This window comes from Melospiza melodia, chromosome Z (assembly GCF_035770615.1).
Source record: "Melospiza melodia melodia isolate bMelMel2 chromosome Z, bMelMel2.pri, whole genome shotgun sequence".
NCBI lineage: Eukaryota > Metazoa > Chordata > Aves > Passeriformes > Passerellidae > Melospiza > Melospiza melodia.
The window spans coordinates 43,975,949-43,996,247 of record NC_086226.1 but is presented as its reverse complement, the minus strand read 5'-3'; the positions used below and the strand labels follow the sequence as shown (position 1 = coordinate 43,996,247).

The 20,299-nt window shown below is 44.1% G+C and overlaps 1 protein-coding gene across 5 annotated transcripts in view; it reads right to left on the bottom strand.

The window, feature by feature from the left end:
* KANK1 (KN motif and ankyrin repeat domains 1) overlaps positions 1 to 20,299 on the bottom strand; it is a 129,672-nt gene that overhangs the window by 10,638 nt on the left and 98,735 nt on the right. For 3 of the 5 annotated variants that reach the window (XM_063181142.1, XM_063181144.1, XM_063181143.1), the window contains 4 exons: positions 13,838 to 16,489; positions 3,704 to 3,922; positions 2,788 to 2,896; positions 1,583 to 1,792 (listed from right to left, as the gene is read on the bottom strand). In XM_063181142.1, coding sequence (XP_063037212.1) covers positions 1,583 to 1,792; positions 2,788 to 2,896; positions 3,704 to 3,922; positions 13,838 to 16,489 — 3,190 coding nt within the window. Of the gene's footprint in view, positions 1 to 1,582; positions 1,793 to 2,787; positions 2,897 to 3,703; positions 3,923 to 13,837; positions 16,490 to 17,441; positions 17,580 to 20,299 lie in introns of those variants that run through there. The other 2 variants (XM_063181139.1, XM_063181141.1) reach the window with 2 other exon arrangements.

The following is a 20,299-nucleotide window of genomic DNA, read 5'->3' as shown; positions in this document are numbered from 1 at the left end:
CCAGTAGTTGTGATGGAAACAGAATTAAGCAGTGGGAAACAGCTCAAGAGGTGCTTCCCTGCCAGCTCCCATTTACTGGAACTAGCCTTTCTCATCCCACCCACTCTGGAAATTTACTCTCTTTCTCCAGCCCTCTTAATTTTTACTCCCTTGTCATTACAAATTTCGAAACTCATGGTGGGCCAAAAAAAAAGGTCAAGAAGGCCTGTACCAGGCTTTGGCCAAGCATCTTTGCCTAAAACCTGCCTGGAGGATAATGGCAGTTTTTCTGGAAAATTCTCCCAAAAAGCAAAGAAGCTAATACACTCATGTGTGTAAGATGGGCATTTTGGCCCTCATGGATTAGCAGCCAGCTGCTAGTGCTAACAGAGCAGTGAAGTTCTCCACCACTGCCATACATGGCCACACAGCCACATGCACCATGGCCACATGCCCTGACTCTTCCCTCAGAGGGCATTGCCAGAGCACTCAGCTTGCAAGGAATGTGCTCCTTAAGTATGAACAACTTAAGCTGTTCTGCTGCTCTTCTTCCCAATCAACCCTTGCTACTATAAATAAAAATCAGAAAGGTCTTTTGAGAGACTACCCATTTTTTTATGCCACCTGTAAAACAACAGGCTATCCTACAGTACTGTATAAAGTAAGCTCAAGGCTCTTCAAAAAACACACAGCTCCAGGGCCTCCAAGGTCTTAATTATTAATTTTTGCATCTCATTTATTTAACAGCTGACAATTACAGACAACTTGATGCTAAGCTACATCTCCAGTGAAACGTGACATTATTTTGTTTTAGCTCTTTTACTGTTGTTATTCTACCTACCTAATTTTCCAAATTACCACACTGGCAAACCCATTATCTGTAAGAGATCCTTTCACTCTCTCGGTTCATACTTCCTTTTGCTGTTTGCTAACCAAGAAACAGTGAACACTCACCACTTTATTCTTTCCATATGCCTAAAAAGCACAGCCTTGTCTGTCAAATTCTACCTTACACAGCAATTTGAAAAGTACCCTAAGACATGACATGTTGAACATGACATGTGTGTGATGGCAGCCTTGAAAGCGTATTACAGTATACAATCTCATATCATATGAAGCACATGATCTCAGTGTCCTCAGTGCTGTACCCCATCATCTCTCTGTGCCATGCCCAAGATGCTGTGGAAAGTGCAAATGCAAGATGCACTCGCAGCAGCCAGCTGACCTGTTGTGCATGGCTCAAGATTAATTTGTTTGCTTACATGCCAGGACATTAACAAGGCATTGCCTGCTCCCAGGCAAGTGCCAGCTGTGACCTGGGAGAGCCTCTGCTAGGGGAGGCACCAGAGTCTTCCAATGAATCATTTAAAGTCAATGGAGTCAGCTGCTGGAGAGGATACCCTCTGACATCTTCTGCCTGCTCACACAGAGTCATTTTGCCATGAAGCTGCCTCTGGCTACCCACTTGAGGAGGAGGAGGGAAGTGGGCAGCAGTCAGCCAGTGCTGGGGCTGATGCTTTCTCCACAAGCACAGCCCACACAGCTTGCTCCATGACAGGAGGCAGAGGTGACATGCCACACTCTGGAGAGGGTGGGCACCTACCTCTCTCTGATTTCCACCTCCTCGGCCTCACCCTCTGGGAGGGGACTGTCCTTCTCTGCCCCCACGGTGCAGACCTCTGCAGCATGGGGGGCGGGCTGCTTCTCTTCTGGGTGCTGGTCGCAGGAGTACTCGTGGCTCCCGCACTCCTCCTCCGAATCTGAGGAGGAGCTCTCCTCGGAGCTGGAGTCATCGCTGGATGTGGTCTCATACCTACGGGGAGAACGGGCAGGGACAGAGGTGCTTGCTGCGCCATTCAGCACCAGTCAGTGCCTGCTTGCACTGGCAGTGGAAAAATGTCCTGCAAAAGCTTTGTCCTCCTGTTTTTTTCCTCGGAGACCTCTTCTACTCACTGAACTCAGTGTTACTGGCAAATGACACTGCCAGTATTATGTACACACAGTGCAAAGAAAGAAGAACAACCTCTTTTAAATGTCTTAACATTTTATCAGACCTTGCCTTATCACCAGAATGAAATTACTTTGTTCAGAATAAATTGTACTGCCTTACTAGGCAGATATAAGCAGGGAAGCTAACAAACCTATGATAACTTTCCCTCAATATATGTAATGATACTTTTAGCTAATATGTAGGAAATTAGGTAACTGAGATATTTAGGCTATATACCACACAAAACATTTGTACTAAAGAAAAACTAATCTGAGGAAAAGGCTAGAAAAGCTATATGAAAACAATTGGATGAAACCATTTTAAAACCACTTTAAAAATGTCTTCAAAACATTCTGGGAGGGCAAGTAATATTTTAAAAGAAGACAATTTTCCATACTGTCCTCTGTATTTGTATACGAATACAAAGACAGAAAAATTAATTCTACAGCAATGGCATCTCTTGCTGTATTGTTTAATAGTATAATGCTGTGCTTGTCAGCTACAAAAGATATATATAAATTTTGGTTACTACAGCATTGCCTGAGAAATGTCCTCGTGGCTGTCTGAGATTGTTTCACTTTCCTGTGGTAAATGTGGCAGCAATCTAATGTACAGGTATTTGAGACTGATGCCATATATGACTTGCAAGCACAAGAGGATTAATAGCTGTTCAGTTCTTCCTTCTGATCCTTACACTCAGTGGTTGCACCTCAGTCTGAAGGACAGCCCAAACCTATGCATGTGTTTCTGGGTTCCTTCTCTTCTTCCTGCTGTGAAAAGTGCTACAGTAACAGATGTTTTGGAGACAGGTCTCTTACCCGCCATTAATGCCAACAAACTGCAGGTTCTTCTTGGTGTTGCTTAAATCCTTCTTCCCATCTCTTTTCTTCATGATAGATTTAAGTGTGCTCTCATTATTAGTACATACTATTAGAAAGGGAGATAAAGCATACATATCAGTATAAATCTGTAGCCAGCTTTGAATGCAGCAGCATTATAGCTGATTTTGCAAAATAACTCTCTATTTTTCAGCAGCTCTATCTGTAATTTACCATCTGAAACTGGGTTTTCTAATATATATACAGTCATGGTTTGACATGCACATTGGAAATACAGAAGAACAGCTTCAAAATCAGCTGTGGAAACTAGTTAAGCCTAACTTTTCCACCTTAAAACATGCTTCTAATCTTCATGAAAACCTAAAGAAAAGACAAGAGCTTTTTGTTTTTCTTTGCTATTGGTGAAAAACTTTTAACACTTAAATCTGTTATTCTGTTAACAAAATCTTAATTCTTAGTGTCAGAGAGCAGCAGAATGCCAGAATGAACACAATTAATACAGACAGCATGTTTAACAATACATATAGCATATTTAACAAACTATTCAACAGGTAGGTTCAATCAAAGATGGTCTTTTAGATTTAGTAGTCATTGAAAAATCTTTTAAACCAATCTCTATACAAAGGAAGGTAAAAGATGCATACAAATTTAAGTTAATTATTAACCCTTTATCTTTCAGTAGATTTTTCTTAGGAAAACACTAAATGGCATTTCACTGATGTGCTACAATCTGCCATTTAAAACCTAATCACTACCTGCAGACATGCAGTGTCACACTGTGAATTTCCCCTCAGCTGCATATTTTCCTGCTTTTTGCATTTTTTAGAATATTGAAAACCTTCTTTAACTGTCTTTCCACCAGCATGATGAAAGGTGAATGTGAGCCAATTATTACCATAGAGACCTGAGGCAAGCTGATCATCCGTCAGATTAATTGGAGTGAGAGCTTTATCCTGAGAAGAAAAAGACTTCCTTCCCCGAGCAGCTTCCACCAGGGGAGTCTTCCTCTCCTCCTGAGTGGGCACAGTGTCCTGCTCCAATTTCAGTGTTCGCAAATTTGAAGTTAAGTGTGTGTTTGCAAGTTGGCCATGAGGGATGTACTCCAAAGTAGCACCTGCCAAAGAAGACAGCAGGCATCACGGATGAGTTAAACAATAACATTTCCATCAATATTGTGATCTACAGGAAAAAAAGCTCAACAAACTAGAAAAAAAAAACTTGTCCTTTAAAATACTCTTTTCTGAGGACCTAAAAAGACTGTGATCACTTTCAGAAAATGCAAAAAAATGTCTGTGTTTCTTTTGATAAAGATATACAATACAAGGACAAGCTATAAAGATAATGGCTTTAAAATGCATGAAAGGAACGTCCTTCTTTTTCCTTCTCTTTCAGTATGAGCATGACCTCAGCTCCTGGCACCGTGGTCAGGGTGGGCTCACTGAGCTGCTCCTTGATAACATGCTTCAGGAGCACAGCATGTTCACAGGCTCTGAAGGTTCTTTCTGCAAGAACAGTAACCTTTTCTTTGTACTTGTTTTTTAAGAAATGTCATTTTCCATGAAAGCATAAATTTTTCCTTTTTTTCCAGTACTCAAACTAATTCTGAAAGCTATGTGCTTTGCCCGATTGCTGAGACAACTGCAATGAACTCCCACACACTACATTTCTTTTTTTTTTTTTTTTTTGGTCGGGGTTGTAGTGAGCTAGTAGTTGTATTTAAACCAAATTCCAAATCTTCGGGTTATACTTTTTTCCCCTCGCTGATTTTTTTGGCATTCACTGACTTTTTCTCACTGTGTATTCAAAAGGCAGTGCTAATTACGCACAGACTTTTACAGATTCCCCTGGAGTTACTCCAGCTGTGCTATTACAACTTCTCTACAAATCTGCACAAATGCTTTTGTTTGTGAGACACACTGAGTGGTTTTTTACACACATGTGCCTCCCCAGTGATCTTGTTAGCCTTCAAGGGAAAAAAAGCTGAAGTTTAACTTGCTTGAAACACTACTACTTTTTTTCCCCCACTCTTTTCTTGCTTTCAATTATGTGTGCCTGTATATTATTTTTTGCCTTTGTATTTATCAAAAACTAAGGCACAGCCTTCTCATTCGAATCTAAGTGGCACTGCACAGGGTGCTAACACACTGTAGTAAGGTAAATTCCAAACATTAATTTTTAGACACACAGCTACATCTCTGTCTAGCAAGCTGTTCTTGTTAGACTGCCTTTCCCCCTTGTTTCTTCACCTCAGTGAATTTTTCCTATGACAGGACATAACAAAGCTGATTTTTCCAAACATTGTCACTTCCCAGCAGCTTCCTCCTTTTTGCTCCCATTTTCTCCCAAGTCTCTGAGCTTCCAACCAAGTCTAACCCTGCATGCATTTCCCAAAGCACCCTTCTCCAGCAGTGAGGCCTATTGCCCAATTCCATCACGGATTACAGCTCCTCCAACATACAGGGAAAGCTGTCTGCAGGAAAAGGCACACAGCAGGGCATTGACCATCATGTCACAAGCAGCACAGCAAAAATGCTTTTTCTTAAGAGTGAAAACTGTGTGTGTGTGTGTAAGAACTCAGCAGCTTCCCGGGCCCCCTAGGTAGAAGTAACCCTTCTAGAGACATGGCTGAGCACCTGGACACCCATGAAAAGCAAGAGGGAAGTCCTGCCCTTGCTCCCCCACCACTACCCACTTTGCAGCACTGGCTGACTTTGGTCAGGTCTCTTCCCAACAGCAAGCATCATCCTTCATCCAACAGCTGTGGAGAAGAGGGCTGCCAAGGTGATAGAACATCAAGGCAACAATGGTTTTTAAACTCCCATGGCTGAAAAACAAGGGAACTGTGTCTTTGCTTGCTTGGAGCTGAGGTACAATTAAAGAGTATCAAGCACAGTAACCACTTCCAGCTGCAGCTGCTGGTGGCTGCCTGGGCTGGTTTTACCAGGTCACCGCTTCTGCTCCAGACTGGCCTCTGAGAACATGCAAAGGAGTGAAGGAAACCTGCTCTGAAGCATCCAGAGACATGCAAAGTTCCCAAGGTGCCCAGGTCTGCTTTCAGCAGAACTGTCTGCATAGTCTGCCAGACAGGAGGGTTCTCCTACAGAAGCAGCTGAGACAACCATGGTGTGTCTGGAGGCACAGCTGGGCTTTGCATGCCAGAGCTGGGGCTCCAGCCTGAGGTGAAACAACAGCAGCGCCTGGTGGACCCTTGTCATGCCCCCAAAGCCTAAATTTCCTCAGGTGTCTCCCTCCTGCCCTGGGACAGGCAGGGGAGGGAGCTGAAGGGTAGGACAGACAGCAATGACGACAGTAGTAGACTTCTCTCCCCTGACTCACAGCCTATCCCGAACCTGCCACCAATGCAAGATGATTTCAAGTTTCCCTCTTCTGGTACATGCATCATTGGCTGAGAAGCACCAGACTGAATTCAGGATCTAGGGCATGATGTCCATGCCTTCCAATGAAGAAGAAAAGGGTTCTGCTCAGCTGGCTCCTGGCACCTGACAAAAGAGGGTGACATCAAGACTTGAGGGCAAGGAGACAATTAATGTGCATTAGGTGAACCAGTCAGTGCACTCATTCGCCCTGCAAAGCTCTTAGATGTCTACACTTACTGCACGCACAGTACCCAATGATGAGGGAAAGAGAGCTTTGGGTCCAACTCAGTATTAATGCTGTGAGCCATTAATTATCATTTAATATCAGCTCCCAGGCCTTCCCCTTTTCAAGACAGCAAACATAAAGACACTTGGATAGCACTGAGTCAAATCAGTGAGAAAAAGAGACAAAGGAAGGAGCTGTACCACCCAACATTACGGTCCATGATTTAATAGATTAATCTACTGCTGTGCAAACCAAAAAGCCAAATGAACCGAGTTCCTTCTTCCTCCAACAGAACTGCAGGGCCACTCTTACAGCTGGAGGTGCACACCTCTCCAGTGTGGAAATGAAACCCTGGCTGAGCATCACCACTGGTCTACACAGACCTTAAAATACACTGTTCCTCTCACTTCAGAGAGATCTCAGGTATGCTTGAGCAGAATCCTCCAGGTCGTGGTGCACAGCACTGACAGCAAATCTGCCAACAGGTCAATCCTTAGCCAGGCACTGCCTCCAGACAGAGACCCTCGGGACCCTCAGAGACCCTCCAGACAGATAATAATATTGTCTTGATGATATTCCTTAGCTTACTGTTCCAGGCAAATACTGCAAACTTGATGTAAGTTTCTAAGTATTGATATAGAATAGTGAGCTACAGAAGGAACCTGTCAAAAACTTCTTATGTATTTTTCAATATAGTAGACAATTTTGGAAAAGTTCAGGTGTAATTTAGAGGCAAAAGTATGACACATCAAACAAAAAACTTGCTAGGTTCATCTGTACATAAACACGCAGAAAGCAACTTCATCTGTACATAAACACTTAGCAGAAAGTTGCTTTTATCAGTAACACAGAGAAACAAGTGATTGGACCATCTTCAGGGGTTTATCTCCAGTGATTTGAAGGAATGAGAATACATATTTTTAATTTTTTAGAAGGAATCTCCTCTCATAAATCACTTGTGCTTCTTTTGAAAATCTCACCAATTTAAACCAGGGTGACAGCAAAGCTGCTACAGAGAAGCAAAGGACTACCCATGCCATTTCTGGCACCTATAATATAATGTTATTAGGATGCAATTTTCCTTCCTAATTGCAGACTTTCCCTCACATTTATGACAGCACAAGTAGTCATGCTGTTAGTTGGTTCAGGGAACTCAACAGATTCTTTTGAATTTGTGATGAACTCATAGGAACAGAAGTCTGGCCTTCACCCGCTTTTGAAAATTTCCATTTAGTTTGATGGAAGCAAACCTAAGTATTATCATAAAACCAATTTAGCTTGACAGTACTTTTATCCTACTGGAAATCAAGAGAAGTGCAAGCAAGGCTGGGGGATTAAATACCATCAAGATGAGAACCCAGCTCTCTGGATGGAACATCATAGGCTTGTAGGTTAAAAAAGTGCACAAGCTTTTCTTATGTGGTAGCTGAGAAAGATTTTATTTTTAACCTTTTGGTCAGTGCAAGCATTTATTTGCACAATATGTTTATAATAGTCAGTGACACAAGGTACACATTCCCCACTAAAGACAGTGCTCAAATACTGTCTGGAGCATATATAGCAAGGAAATACTTCTCTTTTACACTGCATGATTTCTTTACAGTAACAATAAGCTCATTACAAAATTATTTTAACTGAAGTACTCTCCTCCAGCGTTTTTAAACTGTCATGCCTAAAAAGTGTTTTTTTAAAATATAAATTATTTTAATCCACTTTCAATTTGGTCTACATATCAGAACTATTAAAGAATAAAACCCATTCTACTAAGGTACATAAAAAGGCAGTAATGAGCAAACATGTTATGTTTAAACATTTGCAACGATTGATAGTAACACATCCAACTGATGAATGCAGTACTTTCACAAGACTAGAAAGCAGTTTCATTATAAAAGGTACTTTTGAGCCACTCCAGGTTAAAAGTCAGTGAACTCAAAGTTTCAAAACAAAAAATTACCACACATGAGCTTTTTATACAATAAACTGACAGAAGGCAGATTCTCTTGGGGCCTGAGCATTGGCAGACGTTGAACCATCCTTCAGCTCCAGGGAAAACACTCCTTCTAATAGGATGAAGGCTCTAGTAAGAGAACTGCAAGAACAATCTAATTTTCACTCCCACTTTAACCATTTTCTCTGTGCTAAGAAGTTGTTTTCTATCCCCAAATTAGATTGTGAATCCAGCTTGTTGAAACTGGAAGTTGAACCCAATTCTTTTCATTAAACATGACTGGCCACAAAAGATCACACATCTTTGAAGCAGATAATCATCTTACTTATGAAAGGCTCTCTTTTCCAAGACAATTGTGTGTGAAGCTTGGTGAGAGCCATCCTTCATCTCCCTGAGGAGTGGTGGTTCAAAGCATCTCATGATGCTGGGCACAGTAGGAAGGTCAGCTTGGAGTACTTCTTTCTCTCTCATTCATGTGGATTTAATTTTATCATCTGATGTTTTATTGTTGCTGAAATATGACAACACTTCCTTGGAAAAATGGGAATCCCTTGCTATTAAATATTCATAGCTGTGTCTGTTACCATGGGAGTGGAACTCCAAAACAGAGCTCAGTGCCTGAACATTGCATCTCTGTGCCACACCATAGGGAGAAAACTGGGGCTCTATCTAACAGACAGCTTAGCAGACTGCAGATTGCCACTCCATAAGCAGCAATAAATTTGAAGGGAAAAATAATCTATACTGTGGTAAATTATGTTCTCTGCTAACTGAAGCAGAAGCCAGGAGATAGAGCAGCTTTAACATTCAAACACTACAAGTAGTGCTACCACTGAGTCAAACAAGCAAATATTACAGCGCTTATAATGACAACAGTAATGAGCTTGTGTTAACATATGACATGGGAAGGTACCTCAAACCTCTCAGAAGAGGTTTATGGAGGCTGGCACCATTTTTGAACAGCATTCCCATTGAGCTTCCCATGTTGTCACAACTAGCAGAAAGCACCTGCCAGTAAACATGCAGAGGAGGCACGGTATTCTCTGAGACATCAGCCAAACACATGTAAATAAACAGAATTCATGTAGAACTTAGGTGGGACCATCTGCATGGCTGTTCTGTGTCGTGCACAACCTTCCAGGAATGTGGAAAATGCTCCACATCTTCCCAGCAGACTTATGGATGTATCCTGCTTGCTACACAAGCGAGAACATCTGTACAGAAACTTAACCTGATGATTAAGGCACACATCTGTGGCAGCTGGAGCTGAGGACTTCCTTCACCTGCCTAGACACAGGCACAATCACTGTGATTTGTAGCAACCCAGAGTTTTACAGGATGACCACCATACCTGTGCCACATCAGCACAGCCTTCTGAGCCTCAAGCAAGCCCTAAGTCTTCAGCTGCAATAGCATGGTCTGTGCTGCCAGGAGAGAAGCTACTAACTAACCTGTCAAATGACACGCTCTTCAAGAGAAAGGTGTCTCCAACACAAGAGCTGCAAAGAAAAACAGCTTTCTGCAACTGCCTGCATTACAGCTGACGGCACAGAAGAAGACAACCATGTTCACACTACCTCATTAGTCCAATTTTGGGGAACCAGGGCCTTCTCACATCACCATCACTTTTTTGGTCTTTCCACTATCCCTCAGCCTGCTTCCCCTGCTCTGGTTAAAACTTAAAAGCTGAAAACCTTGGAAGATTTTCCATCAGATGGCACATCAAGATTTCCAAACCCTCTAGACATTCTGACATCACATGCTTCCTATTTCACTCCCTGAAGTTTTAACTCAAGAAGCTGCCCCCTTCCTCAAGATGACTAAGTAGTGTAATGCTTCTACTGGGACACTCAGTCAGGATTGTTTGAAAATGTGACAATAAAACTGATATCTGAAGACCACTGAGGCAAAATAGCAATGCATTTTCAGGTCAAGTTTGCTCAGATAATTTTTCAGGGCAATGGCAGATCAGTTGTTCTTAAATACCATTCTTGAAAACTCCCTGCTAGTGAAAGATAGCCACCTAAACTTGTAAAAGATTTGTGAAAAGTCCATGTAATTAGAACCTGTACAAGTGGCATTAGGCTTCTGGCTGATATCTCACAAAACACATCATATGAGCATTCAAATATAACATCCTGACAATTCTTTAAAAATCTAGTGCAACAAACAGAGGAGATTAATCCACTTGCCTCCCTTTAGGCTTCCTATATGCTGTCTAGTCTAAGAATATGGATCAATTAGCATCTAGGTTTGTGACCCATATCCATACGGATAAGCTGGACACACAGGCCGCCAAGGCCAGCTAACATGACTTTGCAGAGTGGGAATGAGCTCATCTGGCCAGTGGGTTTGAATTCCCTAAGGTCACTAGGGCTGCTGAAAGACAGTACATATGTAAACGTTAATAGGAGTTGCCAAGTTACAGAAGGGAAGGTGATTATTTTGCAACAAGCAAAATACCAATTGCTAATAGACTTGGCTCAGAGATGATCTCAGTGGTCTAAGGTTTCTAGAGATGAAAACTGCCAGCCTGTGTCCTGCTCAGCAGGCTCCAGCTTTCCTGCCTGCGTCTCCATCACCTGCCACAAACTGTGTCTGGGAAGGTGAGGTGGCAGAGGCCCCTGCAGCACACCCTGTCTCCCCAGCAATAACAGGGAGATAAATCTGTAAAGCTGAGAACTCGGCTGATGTGCTACCTCAGAAGCAGCACAGAGCACTGATCCATTAGTATGGCAAACTGGTACCCAAATCATGTGGCAAAACCAACAAGGACAAAAGCAGAAGATGAGAGGCGCTCTTTCTTCTCCAGACCAAAGTCCCACAGCTTTAATGTGGAACACCTCCAGGAGAGGAAAGAGAGTCCAGAAGGGGAAAAGAGGGAGAGGTAATCGTGTCTGGGAGAAGAGAGCACGTCTTGAGTCTTGCTTTTGTCCTTGTTGGTTTCACCAGGGTCCAGAGCTAGCCTAACTGATTCCCACGAAGAGATAAACCACAGCTGGCATATGCCTCAAAGCTAGCTCAGGTATTTTTGCCCGAAAAGAAATTGGCCTCTAAGAGATACTTCCTAAGATGCTCTTTGAATAAAACATTAAATATGACACTACTGATGCTAATTGGAAACTGACACTTCAGCCTGTTTTTCTAAAAAAAAAAAACGAGGTGCATGCAGTCACGCTTCTCTAAATAGCTTCAACTCAGTTGCTTATTTGAACTGAAGTTGAATAGAAACTCAGTGCTCTGAAGGCTTTTTTGTGTTTATAAAGCTTTACAAAAATCAGTCTGAGATGCCAGGCCCAGAGAAAAGGGAACTGGCTGAGTTCATACACACACCTGAAAAGCTACATCCAAGAGATCTAAATGTGAGGAAGAAGACTTATTAAGAGCTCACAAGCTGTCATGAAATACTGATGCATGGAAAAAGAAAGGCTCTATTAGTTCCAATGATTACAGAATTATCCAATTTAGTGCTTCATTCAGCAAATAATCTCTCTACATGTAACACATGACCTGTAATACCATAGGAAGGGCAGCAGGACCAGGACCAACATATAAATGTATTAAAGGCAGTATTTTCAGAATTAATAGAAAGAGACAGGGTAACATTTCAGGCTTAAGACCTCCTTTCCACTCCAATACTCCATGGATCTAAACTGTTATAGACTGTAGCTTGATTTATGTATGCTGTCCAGGCATCCCTCACCAGGGACTAAAAATAAAGAAATTTTACACTCATCATCCACAGCTAAAGATAATGGCATTACAAGTTAAAATAAAATTATTCCAAAATAATTTTATCAGGAATGTGAAATCTGAATCCATGTACTAACATTTTTAGTAAATATGATCTGTTGTTCCACCTGTGTCTAAATGCTTTCAAACCTCTTGACTACACATTTGATACGGTGCAGTAAAAGCTGGGAAAGGAATTAAGGATTTACAGCTAGTGATAACTCTGGTTTGCTGTTTTACAGACATTTCTGATGTCTGCTAAATACTATTATTATTATTACTATTACTATTATTATTATTATTATTATTATATCACTACTTCTAAGTAGACTGGAATATAAAGTCCATGCCAGAAAGATAAAAATATTGCTTATACAGTATCATATTGCATGATTGCAGACAGAGTATCATCTGTTTTCCTTACCACTACATAAATGTTGCTTATTCCTTCACTATGAGAAAGTAAACCTTTGAGGTTTTTAAACTCAGCTTATTACGTGGATGGCTCTATTTAGCACATCCACAGATGTGCTAAAAAACAGATTTACCAAGCTGCGTTTTAACAAAAATAGGTAAGTTTTAAGACAGTAAGCAAGCTGCAAGACCTTTATGTAACTATTTGGATTAGCCAATAACATTATGCTGACATTAAACAGTACATACTCAAAGGTATTTTCACTATTCAGCATCTACAGGACATGCATTAGAGCCAGTCTTTGCCACCTTCTTAACCTCTTGTTTCAGTCACTGCATGGCAGGAGCAAGAAGGAGGTATCTAACAGTCACCACCAGGCATTACATATTGGTTTCCAGGATGCCACCATTTACAAACTTAATAGTAATGTGGTTGGATTCACTGATACTAAAAAATGGCTAAGTTTTAAACTAGATGATCAGACACATTAAAAAAAATTAAAAGTACTCAACTCTACCCCAGGGAATAAAAAAAAAATCCCTCAAAATAATTGTCTATATTTTTAAAATTAAAAAATAAAAAGCAAGGAGTGTTTAAATTAAAATTCTTGCCTTTCCTGAGGGTCACCAAAACCTCCAGCAGTAGTCATGCCTTTCAAACACGAGGCTGTAACTAGGGATTACAACAAACAGTTACTGGAACAGAGAAAGTCCAAGATGTGGTTTCTGTGAAGTGCTCTGGAGTTGCCTATTATAAAGCAATCAGCCCTGCTGGAATAGGGAAAGCACCCCACAGCTCTCTGTCTGAGCAGCACAAGGAACAAAGGCAATGTGCCTTTGGAAGAAATACTACAAAATCTAGGCAAATGTCTGTGGAAACAAGTCAGTTTGATACCAACACTTTAAGTGACTTTTGGCTCTGAAAAATCTGACACTGTTGTTTTTAAAAATATGCATGCCAAGTTTAAAATTCCAAACCCATGGGCATTAACCTCAAAACTCCTGAAGTTATAACATGAAGTCAGCACGTTGGTGGTTAAACCTTTCAAAATTTTTGACACCTCTCTTGCATAGTCAGAGACATGGCACCATCATCAACAGGACCTTCAGAGCTTGCTGGACTGGGAGAGATAAAACTGCTTTTTCAGCTGCCAGCGATGGGTCGGACGGAATACCCAGTGGGCGTTCCATAACAGTGCTATGCTCTGTGCTTCTTTGGGGAGGGCTACACAGTGGCTTCCAGACTAACTGAGAGGTTAGCAGGCAACTGATCTGCAGCCCTGGGAAAGAGCCGAAAAATGCACCAGATGTGTGCCTCGATGCTGGGCTTACCTGATGGGGTGCTTCTCTCCATGCACTGCTTCTGAAGGTCCAGGCTATGCAGCTCTTCTGTACTGGCGTATTTCATGACAGAGTTGATGGAGGTGAGGGTGCTGATGAGTTGTGAATTGAGAGATCCAATCTGGGAGTGGGGCTCCCCAAAGGCTTCTGCCAATTCGCTGTAATTTTCAGCAAGCAGCATCTGCTGTTCCTGCAGCAGCTTCTGCACGCGTTCAATGTAGTGATCCAAGCCTGTCCTGAGCTCAGGTGGAGGCAGAGGGCTCTCCGACTGACCACTGACGGGGTCGCACACAGACTCTCCCCCCACACCTATGCTCCTGGTGCCAGCTGGGACAACCGGCAACGGCGGGGGTCCACAGGCAATGCTCCTCATTTTCAGACCAACCAGATAGTTCTCATAAACACTTATCTGCCCAGTGCCACAGTCTTTGGTTTTTACTGCAGAAGGCTTTTCAAAGCCGGGGTAGCTGGAGAGCACGGTGCCCACTCCAACCGAACGCATCTTAGCAGATGCGTGTATGTCCTTCACCCGGCCATCCCCCACTGCCACACTCCGCAGCTCCACGCCGTCTGTGCCGGTCTGCTTATCACAGCTGCTCAGAGTGGTGTTAGTCCCACAGTCTGCCAGGCAGGCCACCTCCGTGCTGGTGCACTGGCTCACCATCTCCAAAGTAGTGCTGGTTTGCTGGCTAGCTGTGGAAGGCACAGCCATCACTGTTGCCTCGGCCCTGGGTACAGCCTCTGTGGCTGTTTCACGGGACATGTGTTCCTTGGGCACACAAACCACCACGTTCACCGAGCAGTCCCCGCAGCCCACAGACCTCACTGCTCCAACCGCCTGTGCCATCTGGCAAGGGCTCGGCACCTCTGACGGCTCCTCCGTGTTGACACCTGTCTCACAGATGCTTGTCTCTGTGCCCACGGACTTATCATGGAGCTCCATGGACCTCCCTGTACCCTGATCTTGCACGTCTGCCCTCTCCCTCACCAGCCATCGGCTCATCAGGAGCTCGGGGCCCACAGCCGTGCTCCGCGTGGCAGGCCTGCAGGAGGTGCCGATGCTGCTCGTCTGCAGATGGTTTCCCACTGACGAATCAGCAACGTCCACGTGGTCTCCCACCATTTGGTCTCTCGTTTGTACGACAGCCTCCACCATCCTACTGACAACAGGGGGCTGAGCCATCATGGCTTTATCCACCTTCTTTCTAGACCCAGCTGCCTGCAACTCCTGTTTTAATTTGGTCATTTCCCTGTCATGGGTGGTTTCCTTTAACTGCACCTCTAGTCTATATATCTTCTCCTTAAGGGCTTCGATGGTCTGCTGCTGAAGCTCTATCTCCTTCTCAGCCTCTGTAGACAATCCAAGCATAGCCTCTGTCACCCCAACTCCACACTCCTTCACTTCTTTCTCTGTTCCCACAGCTATTTCTTTGTGTTGCTTTGCCAATCTGTTGTATATAACGACATCGTTCATGTTCTCATCAGCACCCACAGCAACAGATCGGGCTTCTTTTGTCAGACTTACTCTGTTCACCTGAAGGTTTGCCGGACTTTCGTAGCTGCTATCTTGGATTTTTTTCTCCAGGGCTTGCATTTCAGCAGTCAGCTGCCTGAACTCCTCTATCCTCTGAGAGCTCTGCTCCACACTCTCCATCTCTTCCTCACAATCTATATACAGTTCTCCACCTCTTCTCACCTGAGACATGTGTTCCCACTGCTCTGCATTTCCTGCACTATAGGATCGCTTTCTGAAACCGTATGTGTCATTTTGAGTGGCTTTCCTATGGTTTTTCAGTTCAGCCATCATGTGCCTCTTCTCCTCCTGCAACACTGAAATTTTGACCTGCAGCACAGGAATAGTCTTGACTTGCTCCTCGAGCTCCTTGAGACGCTTGAGGGCAACTGCCATTTGTTCCCTGATGTGCTGCAGATGCACCGGGCTCACATTGGTGACCGGTGTGGATATTCCCGAGCTCATGGGGCTGTGACGAATGGAACTGCCCAGTGAGGAGCTGAAACAGGCACCATAATCACCATTCCCCTGATACCCATTCTGCAGGTGCTGAGACACATGACTGTACCCACTGGATCCCACAAAAGAGGGGAGGGAGCTTGTGGAGCCCATGCCTCCGAAGCTGGAAAGTCGAGGCCTGCGGACATCTCCAGGCGTGACCTGCATCATCCTCTCCTGCTCCAGTCGCCTCCGTGTTTCCATGAGGGTTTTTGTTACAAGGAGGTTGTGCCGAGGAGGCTGGGGGGAGGGAGGAGGAAGCTGTTTATTCTCTGGGACAGTTAAGTAGGTAGGAGATACTTCAAAGGAAACTGAGGGTTTGGCAGGGATAGGCAAGGTTACTTGACACCTCGTTGCCAAAGACTGCTTGTTCTCATCACTGTTCGATGAAGATAGAGACTCTGTGGAGGTCCAGCCACTGCACTGGCCACCAGAAATCTTAGTACCCACCGAGGCTGGTACAGCTTTCCTCCTCTTTCTTATATTTAGCTTCTTAATGGTATTCCCCTTTTGTATATCATCCACGTACTTCAGAAAATCCAAGTCTAGCTGGTAGCCATAAGGTGTTTCCACAAAATAAGGGTCTTTACGTTCTTTTTCATCTTCTCCATTTACATTAACTTCCTCTTTTTCTGGAAAAGAAGAAACAGAATCAGCATTCAGTAAACGACGTACTCACACACAAGTGCAGAAGGATGGGTGCTCACTGCACGCCTGAGGCAGAAACTGCTGCTGCAGCTCAACGAACAGACCAACTTTCCGCTGACTGACCCTTAACACTAAATCCTGATTAACTTTTTAAAAGTTAATCAGTGGGTTTTCAAATGCTGAGAAGTGCATACCCACATAAATGTGAACACATGCATACACAGAGATAGCATCTGTTACTGAAGGGGCACAGCGAGTATCTCAAATCCTTCCAGTCCTTGCTCAAATCCTTCCAGTCTTCCTATGCCCCACAAGCTTTCCCACATGTTACGTTATCATGTAAAGACCACAGGATTACAATGTACCACACGAATCATCCGCAGACCAGCTTCTCTAGAGCATTCAAGCAGGCAATGGGAACTCTGACCCTGCTCCTTATGCAACTGACGCCACTGGACTTTACACAGCTCTGCAGCGCTGTTTCACGGCTCTGGGAAGTGCTGCTGCAACAGCAGCACCACCAATTTGCTCTCAGCTCATATTACTTCCACCAGCACCTCTGCCTCTTTCATTTTAAACTCCGTGAAGCTCCACCACCACGACAGGCAGCCAGATCCCCTTCCAGCAGGGTCCCGACCCCTCTGTTCAGGGACAAGCGTCATACAAGAGGTGCACCCGCCTGCCCTCCAGCCGCAGGACTCACCTGTTCCTGAAGCAATCTAAATAAAAAGTTCAATACATCGGCTGGGTTTTCTCAGGCTGCGTATTTATATACAGCACTGCCTTACAACCTGCTCCTCCTGGCCTCATACTTGGCAGGAGGAAACATACAAATAAACGGGAGGAAAAAAAAAAAAAACAAACCAAAAAACAACGGAAAAACAACTATTGCAAGTTATGCGCTGGAGGAATAATAAAAGCCAGCTTTCCGGTTACCTGACTTAGCCACATGTCTCTGCCCCCACACTGCAAATTTTCCAGCCACGTATGGCTGTCCCAGCTTCATGTGTCACACGCCGGAGCCCTGCCTCCCTCCGGCTCGCTGCTGCTTCAACCACCCCATAAGGAAGCGCCGTCCTCCTCCCCCGCGCCGCGCCGCGCTCCGCCCGCCGCGCTGCCCCCTGCGCTCCCTCCCGCTTCCCAAAGGAGAGGCTCGGGAGCCGCGTCCTCCGAAAGGAACACAAGCCTCAGGGAAGGAGGAGGCAGGGAGCAGAGAGGAGGGGAAAAAATAAGCTCTAGACTTAGTGCAACTACAGGAAGTGACTTCATGTTGTACTGAAAAGGTTTTCGGCGGGCGAAGCTCCTGTCTTTCCAGTCTCCTTGGCATACTTAGGAAAAGCTTTGCCTGCAAACAGTGTAACTGCTCTGTCATGGCATGCCTTTGGCTACCACAGGACATCCCGAGCTATGGAGGAGGACGCTGCTCAGAAGAGCCTGCCATCCACGGTTCGGGAAGAGAACAGCACGGAGGCACAGACACGGGCACGCACATCTCAGAGCCGCAGCACTGGGCCGGCCCGGTCACCTTAGTACCTCGGTTCTGCAGTGTAGGCAGACGGCTCGACAGACACAAACAACCCCCCCAGACCACATGTTTCTGCTGAAAGACCAGAGTGTCAGTGTGGTGTGGTATTTACTTACAGATACACCCAAAATAGCCGTCTAAATACCACTGGAAGCAAAAATACATGCATACAAAAACACTTCAGACACATGAGGACCCGCAGCTCCGTGCTGTCCAGTAGGACTGCCTCAATGTCAGGCAGGGGAACAATCTCCAGGACCCCCACTGCCATGGAGAGAATGAGAGCATATTCTCTAAATTACTCCTCTTCCTCCGTGAAGTCAGTACTCTGCTCCCAGATTCTCATGCTGGCTCCATTCCCTGCAGACAAACTCTCCACACCCAATACCTCCACACCCTAGGTCGGTCCTGCCTGCACCCTAGGTTTGTGCCCACTCTCTCCTTGACCCTCATTCCCTGTACTCTTCTGGATTCTTTTTGCCTTGTCCTCATACTTTGTATTTCTCAACTATTTTCTCCCTGTATTTCTTACATTCATTTGCTTGCACCACCAATTATAGACCAAAATCTGGTCCAGCCCATGTAAATTCAAGCTCCATCGGTTTTACCTGTTGTCCCATTTTCTCCAGTTCCTTTCCTTTGCTTGTCTTGGTCCTTGTCCTCCTACCCAGCAACATCTCTGATTTTCCCATCACTACACCAGTGAAGTCAAACAGTTTTTCTAAACTGTCCTTAGGCACAATGAATAAGTGTTGGATGGGGGAAGGAAGAACAGACTTTTCCTCTGTGAAGGGCCTAGGACTTAAGAATTAATGCATCTTTGGAAAAATATTCATAAATCCTCTAAAAAGACATGCAAATCTCATGTTCAGTCATGGGAGTCAAACTGGGATCTCTTACGTATTTTGTTCTTGATGGAATTAAGACTGCTAAACAGAAACCTATAAAAAATACAGTAAGAGAGAAACAACCACTCTGACACTGAATCCCTCAATAAACTTCTCTACAACACGTGCATGCAACTCAGTGTCTTCACAGTGGAATCTCTCCTGTCCTCAGCTTGAGCTGCAGCACTGCCAGGACTGAGTCTGTTTGTGCTGAAAGCACAAGACGTGCCTGGAGCTGAGAGCCTGCTGCTTCTCCTTAAAACAGCACAGTGAGCATTCCACCCATGCGACCCCAGTATTGACCCCTTCTTGGTACTTTAAGACAAAAGGGGATCAGGCATGCAATCCACTACCACCACCAACACAAGACTGATGCAGCTTGCAGGAACTGTGCCAAGCCTTTGTGCATTTTGTTGTTTCAGAGAAAAGTCAAAATGGGCGTGCCTGCTAAACGTGAAACAAAACAAAATGGACGGCTGTTTTGAAGCAATAAAAATGGTTTTGTTGGTTCCAAAAGGGGAAAAAAAATCTAATAAAAATGAATTAATAAACACCTGGTAAAGGTGCAGCCTTTTCAGCCCTTAGGTCGTGGATGAACCATGGATACATTCACTTCCTAGCTGTGGTGGGTGAGTACCAAATGCTACACCAGCAGGTACCCCAGATGAACCTCAGTGTCCCTTCATGCCCAAAGACCTCAAGTGAGCCAAAGATTCCTGTGCCCACACACATAGAAATATTGCAGCAAACACCACACAGTACAAACACTCTTGTTAGGCTCCTTGTCCCATCCTTGGCCAGTTCATCGTGGACACTGGTGAAGTTAGAACTATTCCCTAGCCTCTGTAGTATATCAGGCAAGTATTAATCACAAGTGCAGATGTACAAACACATACACTTTTGTCTGTACAAATGCTGCAGACACTCTTCTTTTCGTAGAAAAGGAAGATTGGAAAAGACCTTTAAGATCATCAAGTCCAAATGCAATGAGACACAAACACATCATGTTTTAAATCCAGTACCAGTGAAATAGAACACTCTGTGAAGCATAGAGAGCTCGTTGTGGTACTGTCATTATTAATGCTACAGGATAACCATGGGCAGGAGGACACAAGTAGCGTTTAAAAAATGTACTCCTCACTTTCTCTACCACTGAGACTGACTCTGTCCAAACATTCCAGTCTTGCCAACTTCTATTAAATTATATCCTATCCAATGCACTACACAAGAACATCAGTATATTAAAATATCGAGTCAGCTCTACCTGAGTCCACACTAATCATGGCACCTTTCAGACCAGGAGAACTGGAAAAAGAATAGAATATTTAGCTTCTGTGCCACAGGACTTCTCAGGAAGACAAAAGCAAGGGGAGTGTGGGCAC